The following is a 13,202-nucleotide window of genomic DNA, read 5'->3' on the forward strand; positions in this document are numbered from 1 at the left end:
CATTGAGGATACCCATACCCACAAGATGGGCTGAAGGGCCTGTTTCTGTGCTGTATAACTCTATGACTAAGTGTGTTTTGAGATGCTACCACCGTGCAATATGGGTCAGACTTTGAACAGATCTCGCAACTCAAAACTGGGCATCCACGAGGCACTGTGGACCATCAGTTATCGCAGAATAGTATTAAACCACAATCTATAATCTCATGGTCTGTCATATCCCATTACCATCAGGCCAGGAGAACCTAGTTCAATGAAAAGTGCAGCACCAAGCATACCTAATAATGTGGTGTCAGTCTTGTGAAATTACAACACAGGACTACTTGCATGTAAAACAGCGGAATCAGCATGCAATAGGCAGGGTGAAGTGATTCCCTCAACCAATGGGTCAGAGCTATGCTATGCAGTCCTCTCACATCCACTCATGAATGGTAGTGGACAATTAAACAGCTGACAGGAGGAAGAGGCTCTGCAAATATCCCCATCCTCAAAGATGGGGGAGCCTGGCACAGCAGTGCAAAAGATAAGGCTGATGCATTTGCATTTATCTTCAGTCAGAAGTGCCGAGCCAATCTTGGCATCCTCCTGAAGTACCCAACATCACGAGTGCCAGTTTTCATCCAATTCTATTCACTCCACCTGATATCAAGAAATGGCGGAAGTCACTAAATCATGCAAAGGCTATGGGCCCTGACAACATTCCGGCAATGGTACTGAAGACTTGTGCTCCAGAACCAGCTGCAACCCTAGCCAAGCTGACCCAGTGCAGCTGCAACACTGGCATCTACCCGGTAATGTGGAAAATTGCCCAGGTATGTCCAGTGTGCAAAAGGCAGGTCATATCCAATATGGCCAATTACTGCCCTATCAGTCAACTCTTCATCATCAGCAAAGTGATGGATGGTGTCATCAAAAGTGCTATCAATCGGCACTTGCTCAGCAATATCCTGCTCACTGACTCTCAGTTTGGGTGTCACTAGGGCCACTCAGCTCCTGATCTCATTACAGCCATGGTTCAAACGTGGAAAGAAGAGCTGAACTTCAGAGGTGAGGTGAGAGTGAATGCCCTTGACACCAAGGCAGCATTTGTCTGAGTATGGCATCAAGGAGCCCAAATCAATGGGAATCAAGGGCAAACTCTCTGCTGGTTGGAATCATACCTAGTGCAAAGGAAGATGGTTGTGGTTGTTGGAGGTCGATCATCTCAGTCCCAGGACATCATTGCAGGCATTCCTCAGGGTAGTGTCCTAGGTCCAACCATCTTCTGTTGCTTCATCAATGACCTTCCCGCTAACATAAGGTCAGAAGTGGGGATGCTCGTTGATGATTGCACAATGTTCAGCACCATCCTCAGATGCTGAAGCAGCCCATTTTGAAATGCAGCAAGACCTGGACAATATCCAGGCTTGGGCTGATAAGTGGCAAGTAACATTCGTGCCACACAAGTGTCAGGCAATGACCATCTCATACCAGAGAGAACGGAACCATCTCCCCTTGGTGTTCAATGGCATTACTATCCCTGCATCACCCACTATCAACATCCTGGCAGTTACCTTTGACCAGAAACTGAACTGAGCCAGCCACATAAATGCTGTGGCTACAAGGGCAGGCCAGAGGCTGGGAATTGTGCAGCGAGTAAATCACCTTCTGTCTCCCTAATGCCTGCACAACATCTACAAGGCACAAGTCATGAGTATGATGGAATACTCTCCACTTTCCCGGGTAACAACTCTCAAGACGCTCGACACAATCCAGGACAAAGCAACGCCATTACCTCCAACTTTTCTGCTTCTACCAATATTTTGTCAGCATCCTCTTCCTTCGTAAACAATGATAGAAAGTACTCATTAAGCATTCCAGCCTTGCTCTGCCCCTCTAAGCATACACTTTTGTCAATAATCGGCACCACGCCACCACTTCCTAACCGCTTACTACTTAAATACTGGCAGATGATGTTTGGGTTCCCTTTTATGTTAACTACCATTCTGTTCTCATATTTTCTCTTTGACAGTCGTATTTCCCGATTCACTTCTCTCCACTCATTGTATTTGGCCTGGTTCTCGCCTGAAGAATTCACCTGACATGGACCATACACCCTTTTTTTGTTCCATTGTATTCTTGATCACCCTGGTCATCCAAGGAGCTTTGGATTTGGTTCCTTACTTTTCACCCTTGTTGGAGTGTACCCAGCCTGTACTTGAAATAACTCCTGTTTAAAGATCACCGATTGTTCAGTTACATATTTTATTACCAATCTTTGATTCCATTTCACCCTGGCTAGATCCCCTTTCATTGCTATATCTAAACCTTTGAGATACAATGTTCACTCTTTCCCAAACATTTCCCACAGGAACTTGCTCCATTTGGCCCACCTAATATCCCAACACCAGATCCAGCAATACCTCCCTCCTAGTTGGAAGGAAAGAAAACAGACTGGTTAAGGAAGCTCTCCAGAACATTTGTCAGAAATCTCTCCTCCATGTTGTGCTTAACTCTAACTATATCCCAATTGATATTTGGGTAATTAAATTCCTCCCATGCACCACTCTATAGATCTTTCATAACTCTGATTTCCCTGAAGACTTGCTCCACTCTATGTCTCTTATTATGTAGACGCCTATAGAATACACCCATTAGCATGATTATGCCATGCCCTTTTTGCTTCTCAACTCTAAGCAAATAGATTCTGTCTTTTCCCCCTCAAGGCCATCTGTTCCTTGCAACACTACAATGTCATCCATAATCAGTTATGTTACCCCACTTCTCCTTTTTCTTTGCCTATCCTTTCTAAACACTTTGAAACCTTGAATATTAAGAGCCCAGACCTCACCATTTGCAAGCCAAGTTTCCATTATTTCCACTACATCACATTCCCACTCAGCTATTTCTGGATGTAGCTCACCAACATTATTCACACACAATATAAACATGTCTTTATGTTCATTGTAGCTGTTTTTCACTTTGAAGAGCTGGAACCTGTCATAGCTGCTAAGCACATTGCACTGCTGAACTACAAGAAAGCCCCCAGCGAGTTAACATCCATAGCACTTAAAGCAGCCAGAAGCACTGCACAAATGACTACTGGCAACACCTATGCAGTCATATTCAGCTGGCCTCTGACACCGGAAACATCAGAGGAATGTATGATGGCATTGAGAGCTTTTGGGCCAACCATCAAGAAGATCACCCCCCTCAAATCTAAATCAGGGGACATAATCACAGACCAACGCAAGCAAATGGACCGCTGGGTGGAGCACTGCCTAGAACTGTACTCCAGGGAAAATGTTGTCACTGATACCGCCCTCAATGCAGCCCAGTCTCTGCCAGTCATGAATGAGCTGGACGGACAGCCAACAAAATCGGAACTCAGTGATGCCATTGATTCTGCAGCCAGCGGAAAAGCCCCTGGGAAGGACGGCATTACCCCTGAAATAATCTAGAGTGCCAAGCCTGCTATACTTTCAGCACTCTACGAACTCCTTTGCCTGTGCTGGGACAAGGGAGCAGTACCACAGGACATGCGCGATGCCAATATCATCACCCTATATAAGAACAAGGGTGACCGCAGTGACTATAACAACTACCATGGAATCTCCCTGCTCAGCATAGTGGGGAAAGTCTTCGCTCGAGTCGCTTGAAACAGGCTCCAGAGGCTGGCTGAGCATGTCTGCCCTGAGGCACAGTGTGGCTTTCGAGCTGAGCGATCCACCATTGACATGCTGTTCTCCCTTCGCCAGCTACAGGAGAAATGCTGTGAACAACAGATGCCCCTCTACATTGTTTTCATTAATCTCACCAAAGTCTTTGACCTCGTCAGCAGACGTGGTCTCTTCAGACTACTAGCAAAGATCGGATGTTCACCAAAGCTACTAAGTATCATCACCTCATTCCATGACAATATGAAAGGCACAATTCAGCATAGCAGCGCCTCATCAGACCCCTTTCCTATCCTGAGTGGCGTGAAACAGGGCTGTGTTCTCACACCTACACTGTTTGGGATCATCTTCTCCCTGCTGCTCTCACATGCATTCAAGTCTTCAGAAGAAGGAATTTTCCTCCACACAAGATCAGGTGGCAGGTTGTTCAGCCTTTCCTGTCTAAGAGCGAAGCCCAAAGTGCGGAAGGTCCTCATCAGGGAACTCCTCTTTGCTGACGATGCTGCATTAACATCTCACACTGAAAAGTGTCTGCAGAGTCTCATCGACAGGATTGCGGCTGCCTGCAACGAATTTGACCTAACCATCAGCCTCAAGAAAACGAACATCATGGGGCAGGACGTCAGAAATGCTCCATCCATCAATCTCGGCAACCACACTCTGTAAGTGGTTCAAGAGTTCACCTACCTAGGCTCAACTATCACCAATAACCTGTCTCGCGGTGCAGAAATCAACAAGCGCATGGGAAAGGCATCCGCTGCTATGTCCAGACTGGCCAAGAGAGTGTGGGAAAATGGCCCACTAATACGGAACACAAAAGTCCGAGTGTACCAAGCCTGTGTCCTCAGTACCTTGCTCTATGGCAGTGAGGCCTGGACAACATATGTCAGCCAAGAGCAACATCTCAATTCATTCCATCTTCGCTACCTCCGGAGAATCCTTGGCGTCAGGTGGCAGGATCATATCTCCAACGCAGAAGTCCTCGAGATGGCCAACATCCCCAGCATATACACACCACTAAGCCAGCGATGCTTGAGATGGCTTGGCCATGTGAGCCACATGGAAGATGACAGGATCCCCAAGGACACATTGTACAGCGAGCTCGTCACTGGTATCAGACCTACCGGCCGTCCATGTCTCCACTTTAAAGACATCTGCAAACACGAGATGAAGTCCTGTGACATTGATCACAAGTCGTGGGAGTCAGTTGCCAGTGATCGCCAGAGCTGGCGGGCAGCCATAAAGGCGGGGCTAAAGTGTAGCGAGTCGAAGAGACTTAGCAGTTGGCAGGAAAAAAGACAGAAGCGCAAGGGGAGAGCCAACTGTGTAACAGCCCCGACAACCAATTTTATCTGTAGCACCTGTGGCAGTCTGTCACTCTAGAATTGGCCTTTATAGCCACTCCAGGCGCTGCTTCACAAACCACTGACCATCTCCAGGCTCTTACCCATTGTCTCTCGAGATAAGGAGGCCAAATAAGAAAAGAAAAGTCATTTTTAGTTTGCTCCTATCTAATATGGTATTACTTCCTCCTCTAGTGCAAAGAAACACTCTCAGTCCTTTATACTCCTTGTTCCTCTTTCCTACTTCTTTTTGATAGTGCCCATCCACTTGCCAATTTAGTTTACACCCTCCCAAAACACAATAATTAAACTTGCTGTGAGCACTTTGTCCGAGTCTGTTGAGATGTCCCTTTTCAATAGATAGCTCCTGCCCCAGAACTGTTCCCAGTGACCTGAGAATCTTAAGTCCCTCCTCCTGCACCATGCCTGAACCTATGTATTGAATCTGTCTATCTTCCTATTTCTCCTCTTGCTAGTGCATGGTACTGGAATTAATCCAGAAATTTGTTCCTGAAAGGCCCGACATTTTAACTTACTCCCTAGCTCCTGAAACTCTGACCAGAGGCCCTCAATCCCTATTCTCTTTATGTCGTTGCTACTGATGTGAACCACAAGTTCTGGCTCACTTCTTTCTCACTGTAGAATATTCTCCACCCTCTCTGTGATGCCCGTTACCCTGGCAACACACCTTGCGGGACCCACGATGACGATTACAGAAGCATGGGTCTGCCTCTCTCACTATGGATTCTCTTATAACGAGAGAATTCTACTCTTTGCTTTTCCCTTTCACAGTCCATTGCCCATTGGTGCCATGTTCTGGATTGCACTCTGTCTCGATGATGTCGCTCCCAACAGTCTTCAAAGCTCGAAGTCGGTTTGAGTGCAGCACACATCCCGAAGACTCCTGCACTTCTTGCCTCTTCCTACTCTTCTGACCATCCATCTACTATCTTGAGCTCTTGCTGTCTGTGGGGTAACCTATACTGATTTTAGAGTTGATGGTACTGACGGTATCTGTGCTGATTACAGAGCTGATACTATTGCCAATCACAGTGCTTATTTTAGAACTGATATTACCAGTAATATTCACCCTGCCACCACTTCCTGTGTCACATGGGAGTTCTTATTTCAAATCAGAACTTGATGCTATGAGCACTTTTTGTTTGAAAGTTGCACCTACCTGTGTCTGTTTCAGATCCGTTAGTTTTTTGTTTTTGATTCGGGTCATCCGCCATGGTCGATTCCAGTTGGACAGCTTTCTGTGAATACCTGAAACAAAAAAATGGTTACATGTTCAATTTATTGTGTCAACTAAGCAGCCTTTCATAGAAGATTTCAAATGAGATAAACATGAGAATGTTGCACCAGTACAAATATGTTTCTTTGCACCTAATGTTACAGAATAAGCTCCAAAGCAATACATCTCGGATGCAGTGTACTCAAAACTAATACCTTTATGCATTACAATGTAACAAATCTATATTCTACTTAAAAGATTACTACTGAGCATTAGCACAAGAAGTGATATTGGACGTGAGCAGGGCCAGAAAAGTGAAATAATTTTATTTGCTAACAGTTACATGACTGTTCTGATTATTGTTTCTATTGAAATCAATAGAATTGAATATCGTGCGGATTATATAATGGCCGACATAAGCAATATCACCAGATTGAGGGGGAGGGTCCAACAGCTGACCTGATTCCACCTGTTGGAGGAGCGTTAGAGCTGCCAACCCACGCAATATCTCCTGTTTGACAGATGGGTATAACAGCTGGCATCTGCAATACAGCCTGTTTGTGAGGTGGTTATTAAAGCTGACCCATGTGATAGCATTTGTTTGAGTTGTGTATAATAGCCAATAAATGTGATCCTCTTGACTGGCACCCATTAACTTAAGCATCCATTCTCTCCACCACAGGCGGACCGTGGCTGCAGTGTGCATTATCTGCAAAATGCACTTCAATAGCTTGCCAAGGCTTCTTCAGCAGCATCTCCCAATTCGTGAACCACCATTTAGAGAGTCAAGGGCAGGTGGTGAATTGGAATAGCATCACCTTCACCACCACCAAACATCCCCCCACCCCCCCACCCTCAGTCCCACCACTCTCATGGGCATATATCAAAACTCCTTCCAGGAAGGAAGATTCCACATTCTATCCACTGTCTGACTAAGCTCCAAATAATAGAGTGAAAATTTGGCACATTTACCATCTCCAGATTCCGTGGTCCCTGTCACTGAACAGCTCCTCAAATGCATAGAGGTGAAGGACGATGGAGAACAGGACTGGTCTGAACTGTGATTCCCTAGTGTTATATAGACTGCACTTGGTTAATGATTACATACTTAGAAAATGGCTCCTTCCTCAGGAGAGGGAGCGAGAGAGGACCTCTACAGGCTTCGGCAATATAACCCCCATAGAAAATCAGAATTAAATCTGAAAAATAAGCAAAAGGTCGAACCGCAGAAGGTACACTCCTCAATCTAGAAGTTACAATACATTTAACTTAATCTAACACAATATTTTTTGCCTGTCAGTTAATATGTGGAGCCTGCAAGTTGTCGCCATGTAATTTACTGCAGCTAAGATAGTATTTGTTATTGGTATTCTTTCAGAAAGTCACTGTGGATAATACATAGATTTTTGATATGTAAAGTATGTACCATAGCCCCACCCTACTTGTGGAAATTGGTTACAGCCCCTGAGGTTCTTCTTCATCGAAATAAGATCCGAATATATTTTTGAAAGGAAGAGGTGCTTCTAGTAAGAGTAAAACAAGAAAGTCTGAAATAGTCGGCCATTCAACCCCTGAGCCTCATACAAGCAAACAAACTAATTCAGTTTCTCGAGCCAGTGACATAGAAACAGGAAGAGGTCAAATAGCCACTAGAGCCAGTTCATAGGAACAGGATTGAGCCACTCAACCCCTCAAGCCTCTTACACATGAAAATGGGTAGGCCATTCAAACTGCTCCAGCATTCAGTTAGATCATGTCTGATTTGTATCTGAACTCAGTTTATCCGCCTTGCTTCCTCATCCCTTAATATTCTTATCTAGCCAAAATCTCTCCATCGTTGTCTTGAAAGCTCGAATTGAAACAGCCTTTTGGAGATCAGAGTTCCAAATTTCCCGTAAGGAGTTTGAGCAATGATGTTTCCATTCTTAAACATTCCTGATATGTCTCTCTCACAAACTATGTTTTATGATTTGGAATATCATGAATATAGGAGCAGAAGTAGGCTGCTCAGCCATTCAGTGAAATGCTGGCTGGTCTGTACTTCAAAGCAATCTACCTACATTAGTTCTGTAATGCTTTTAATGCCCTTAGTTAACAAAAATGTATCGAGTTTAGTTTTGAACGTTTCAATTGACCAGCATCCAATTTCTTTTAGAAGAGAGTTCAAGAATTTCACGATCCCTTGCGTGTAGAAATTGCTTCATGAAATCACTGAAGCCCCAATATTAAAGTAATGCCCCTTTGCTATGGACTTACCCCCAGAAGAATGTTTGTTCCTATTAACCCTACCAACTTATTTAATCATCTTAAATTCCTCACTTACCTCACAACTTGATCTTATTAATATGAACACAGATCAGCAAGAACAAAAGTTGCTGAAAAAGTTTATCATATAACAGGATGCATTCCTAACCAGGTGAAACAATGTTACAGCTAAAGCCTGTCCTGTGCTGTGACTTATCCATTCAGTCGAGCCGCTTGTAGCCAGTGCCTGCCGGGTGGCCGACAATGGGAGAACTAACAATAGAACCTCAATGTCTTAACTCTTTACTGGTCTGCACTATATTTTGAAATAAGATACTTCCTCCACAATCACTCCAATTGACATTTCCAGAAGCTTCGCTGATCCCAAGAAAACACATTTCTTTGGAGTCAGATTTAACTCTGGTGGGAGTGCAACACGGGCAGTATCTTATCTAATGGCCAGTTTTAAATCACGTCCAATATTCATGTCCCATTCATCTTAAGGACATGAGAAATAGGATCGGGGTTTGCCATTGAACACTTTGATCCTGCTCCACAGTTCGGTAATATTGAGTGATTATTTAAATCAACTCCATTTTCCTGGATTATCCCCATATCCCATTTTTCTTTAGTACCTAAAAGTTTGTTGAATGCAGTCTCAGGTGGCTGAGAATTCGTAGCTTTCTGGCATAGATAATTCCAAAGCTTCACAATCTGGTCAGTGAAAAATTCTTCTTCTTTTAGTCCTAAGTAGCCACGCCCATATTCTGATACTGTGACTCTTGGACCCAGTCTCCACAGACAGGTTAAATATCTACACAGGATCTACCCTGTCAAGCCCACTCCTAATCCTACATGATTCGATGAGATCACTCGTTATTCTTCTAAATTCTAGGGAAGATACATCTAGATGACTCAATTTCTTCTCTTCGGACATCCCTCTCATCCAGGAAGCAATCTAGTGAATCTGCATTGTACCATCTCTAAGACAAGTATATCCTTACATTTGCTCTTCAACACACTTGTAGTAAAGTCTAATATATCATTTGCCTTCCTAATTGCTGGTTGGACCTGCACATTAATGTTTTGTGTTCTGTGTACAGGATACCTAATTCTTTTTTAAACACCAATGTTCAATAGCTTTTTACCATAATAAAATGTGTTTCTATCCTTCCCAACAAAGTAGGTGGTGGCGTAGTAGTAATGTTACTGAACTAGTAATCCAAAGGCCCAGGCTAGTGCTCTGGGGCAACGGTTCGAATCCCACCATCGCAGATGGTGACATTTGAATTCAGTTAATAAATTTGGAATTAGAAAACTAATATAATGATGACTGTGACACTATTGTTGATTGTTGTAAAACTCATCTGGTACACTAATGACTATTATGGAAGGAAATGTGCTTTCCTTACCTGTTATGGCCTATCTGTGATTCCAGACCTACAGCAATGTGCTTGACTCTCAAATGCCTTCTAAAGTGGCTAATCAAGCCACTCAGGAGTCAAGGGCAACAGGGATTTTTTTAAATTTCCAAAATATACTTTATTCATAAAAATCTGCAAAAATTACATTGCCAAACAGTTTCAAACAGTACCAAAAAATACAAACATTGCAAGGGAGATCAGTTTCCTTCTATACTATCATGAGTTTCTTCACAAGCCTTCCATTTCACTATTGTCATGCCAATTACAGTTTCACATTTACAGCAAATGAAAATAGCAACAATACAGTTCAAGGGGTTTCCCATGGATCCAGCCCCTCAGTTCAGCTTGGTGGGGGGACCTTACACTGTGGTCTTTCCCCATTGAGCCTTTGCTGCGGCTGCCCCAAGCTTTAGTGCGTCCCCCAGCACGTAGTCCTGGACCTTGGAATGTGCCAGTCTGCAACATTCGGTGGTGGACAACTCTTTGCGCTGGAAGACCAGCAGGTTTCGGGCAGACCAAAGGGCGTCTTTCACCGAATTGATAGTCCTCCAGCAGCAGTTGATGTTTGTCTCGGTGTGCGTCCCTGGGAACAGCCTGTAGAGCACAGACTCCTGTGTTACAGAGCTGCTTGGGATGAACCTCGACAAAAACCACTGCATCTCTTTCCACACCTGCTTTGCAAAGACACATTCCAGGAGGAGGTGGGCGACCGTCTCTTCCCCACCACAGCCAACGCGGGGGCACCGTGCGGAGGGGGCGAGACTTCGGGTGTGCATGAAGGATCTGACGGGAAGGGCCCTTCTCACCACCAGCCAAGCTACGTCTTGGTGCTTGTTTGAAAGTTCTGGTGATGAGGCATTCCGCCAAATGACTTTGACGGTCTGCTCGGGGAACCATCCGACAGGATCCACCGTCTCCTTTTCCCGTAGGGCCTTGAGGACATTCCATGCAGCCCACTGCCTGATGGACCGGTGGTCAAAGGTGTTTTCCCACAGAAACTGCTCTACGAAGGATAGGTGGTACGGCATGGCCCAACTGCATGGAGCATTCCGCGGCAATGTGCCCAGGCCCATCCTTCGCAACACTGGGGACAGATAGAACCTCAGCAGGTAGTGACACTTGGAGTTTGCGTACTGGAGATCTGCACACAGCTTGATGCAGCCGCACACGAAGGTGGTCATCAGGATGAGGGCCACGTTGGGTACATTTTTCCCACCCTTGTCCAGAGATTTGAACATCATGTCCCTCCAGACCCGGTCCATTTTAGATCCCCAGATGAAGCAGAAAATGGCTCGGGTGACTGCCACGGCGCAGGAGTGGGGTATGGGCCAGACCTGCGCCACGTAGAGCAACAACGTGAGCGCCTCGCACCTGATGACCACGTTCTTACTCACAATGGAGAGAGATCGCTGCCCCCACATGCCCAACTTTTGTCGTACCTTGGCTACTCGCTCCTCCCATGTTTTGGTGCACGGCCCAGCCCTCTGAACCATATCCCCAGCACCTTCAGGTAGTCTGACCTGACGGTGAAGGGGACAAAGGATCGGTCAGCCCAGTTCCTAAAGAACATGGCCTCGCTCTTGCCGTGGTTAACTTTGGCTCCCGAGGCCAGTTCGAACTGGTCGCAGATGCTCATCAGTCTGCGCACGGACAGCGGATCCGAGCAGAAGAAGGTGACGTCATCCATGTACAGGGAGGTTTTAACCTGAGTGCCTCCGCTGCCTGGGATTGTCACCCCTCTTATGCTCGCATCCCTCCTAATAGACTCAGCAAAGGGTTCAATACAGCAAACAAACAAGGGCAACAGGGATGTGCAAGAAATGCTGGCCCAACCAGTGACACCCACATCCCACAAACAAATAAAAAAAAGTGAATAACCTCATATTTCCCCTCATTATATTCCACCTGACAACCTTTTGCCCATTCACTTAACTTGCCTATTTCCCTTTGAAAATTTTTGTGTTGTTCTCACAGCTTAAATTCCCACCTGGAATGTTATTGTTCGTGAATTGGATACATTACATCTGATTCCTCCGTCTAAGTCATAACATAGATGGTATATAACGGAGACCCCAGCACTGATCCTCACAACACATTACTAGTAACAGCCTGGTGACCTGAAAATTACCCATGCTAATATATTACCCAACCCCATTAGCCCTTATATTGCACAACAACCTTTCTTAAGGCACATTAATGAATGACTTTCGACAATCCAGATATACTACGTTCACCAGTTCTGCTTTATTTACTCTGTTGGTTACATTCTCAGGAACTCTAACTGATTTGTTGAAATCAATTTTCCTTTAATCAAACAAGGTTAGTTCTGCCTAATTATATTATGAATTTCTAAATGTCAGATCCTTAATAATGGATTCCAACATTTTTCCGACGACTGACATCAGACTAACTGACCTCTGGTTCCCTATATTCTCTCTCCCTCAATTCTGGAACAGCAGTACTCAATTTACTAACTTCCAATTCACTGGAATAACTCCAGCCTATTCAATCTTTTCTCAGTTTTTTCCCCCAAATCTTTCCAATGTATCCTCTCCAATCAGCACTTAATTCATGTAATGTGATGACCCAAACGGTACGCAGCATTCTAGCTGTGACCTAATTTGTGTTTTGTACAGTTCTATCTTAACCTCCCTGCTCTTATAGTCCATGCCTTGTCAAATAAAGGGCAGTATCCCTTCGCCTTGTCATTTTCTACCTGACCGGGATCTGTACATATGCAGTCCTAGGCTTCAGAGTCCAGGGATTTTTTTATAAAATATCACAGCCAATGAATGCATTATTTCTGCAAAGCCCCTTGTTAGAAGTGCATGCCCTCTGAGTATCATTCCGCAGTCTTTCTTTAGCCTCCTTATCTCGAGAGACAATGGGTAAGCGCCTGGAGGTGGTCAGTGGTGTGTGGAACAGTGCCTGGAGGGGCTATGAAGGCCAATTCTGGAGTGACAGGCTCTTCTGGAGTGACAGGCAGAAAAATGTGTTTGTCGGGGCTGTTACACAGTTGGATCTCCCCTTGCGCCTCTGTCGTTTTTCCTGCCAACTACTAAGTCTCTTCGACTCGCCACACTTTAGCCCCGCCTTTATGGCTGCCCGCTAGCTCTGGGGAACGCTGGCAACTGACTCCCACGACTTGTGATCAATGTCACATTCCGCAGTACTGCCTGGCTATAGTTGTGGTGTTAGAAGGCTGGAGGACTGAAAACATCTTACCATTGTTTAAAAAAAGTGGCCAGTGATCGACCAAGTAATTATGGGTCCGTCAGACAAACCTGAGCAGTGGGGA

At 45.0% G+C, this 13,202-nt stretch overlaps 1 protein-coding gene across 1 annotated transcript in view; it reads right to left on the reverse strand.

Annotated features, from left to right (window-relative positions):
- The window catches only part of LOC137345185 (NACHT, LRR and PYD domains-containing protein 3-like), a 39,294-nt gene that overhangs the window by 15,697 nt on the left and 10,395 nt on the right, over positions 1 to 13,202 (reverse strand). Inside the window, exon 2 of the mRNA XM_068008650.1 lies at positions 6,180 to 6,268. Coding sequence (XP_067864751.1) covers positions 6,180 to 6,234 — 55 coding nt within the window. The 5' untranslated portion in view covers positions 6,235 to 6,268. The remainder of the gene's footprint in view (positions 1 to 6,179; positions 6,269 to 13,202) is intronic.

Source organism: Heterodontus francisci, chromosome 28 (genome assembly GCF_036365525.1).
Source record: "Heterodontus francisci isolate sHetFra1 chromosome 28, sHetFra1.hap1, whole genome shotgun sequence".
NCBI classification, from domain to species: Eukaryota; Metazoa; Chordata; class Chondrichthyes; order Heterodontiformes; family Heterodontidae; genus Heterodontus; species Heterodontus francisci.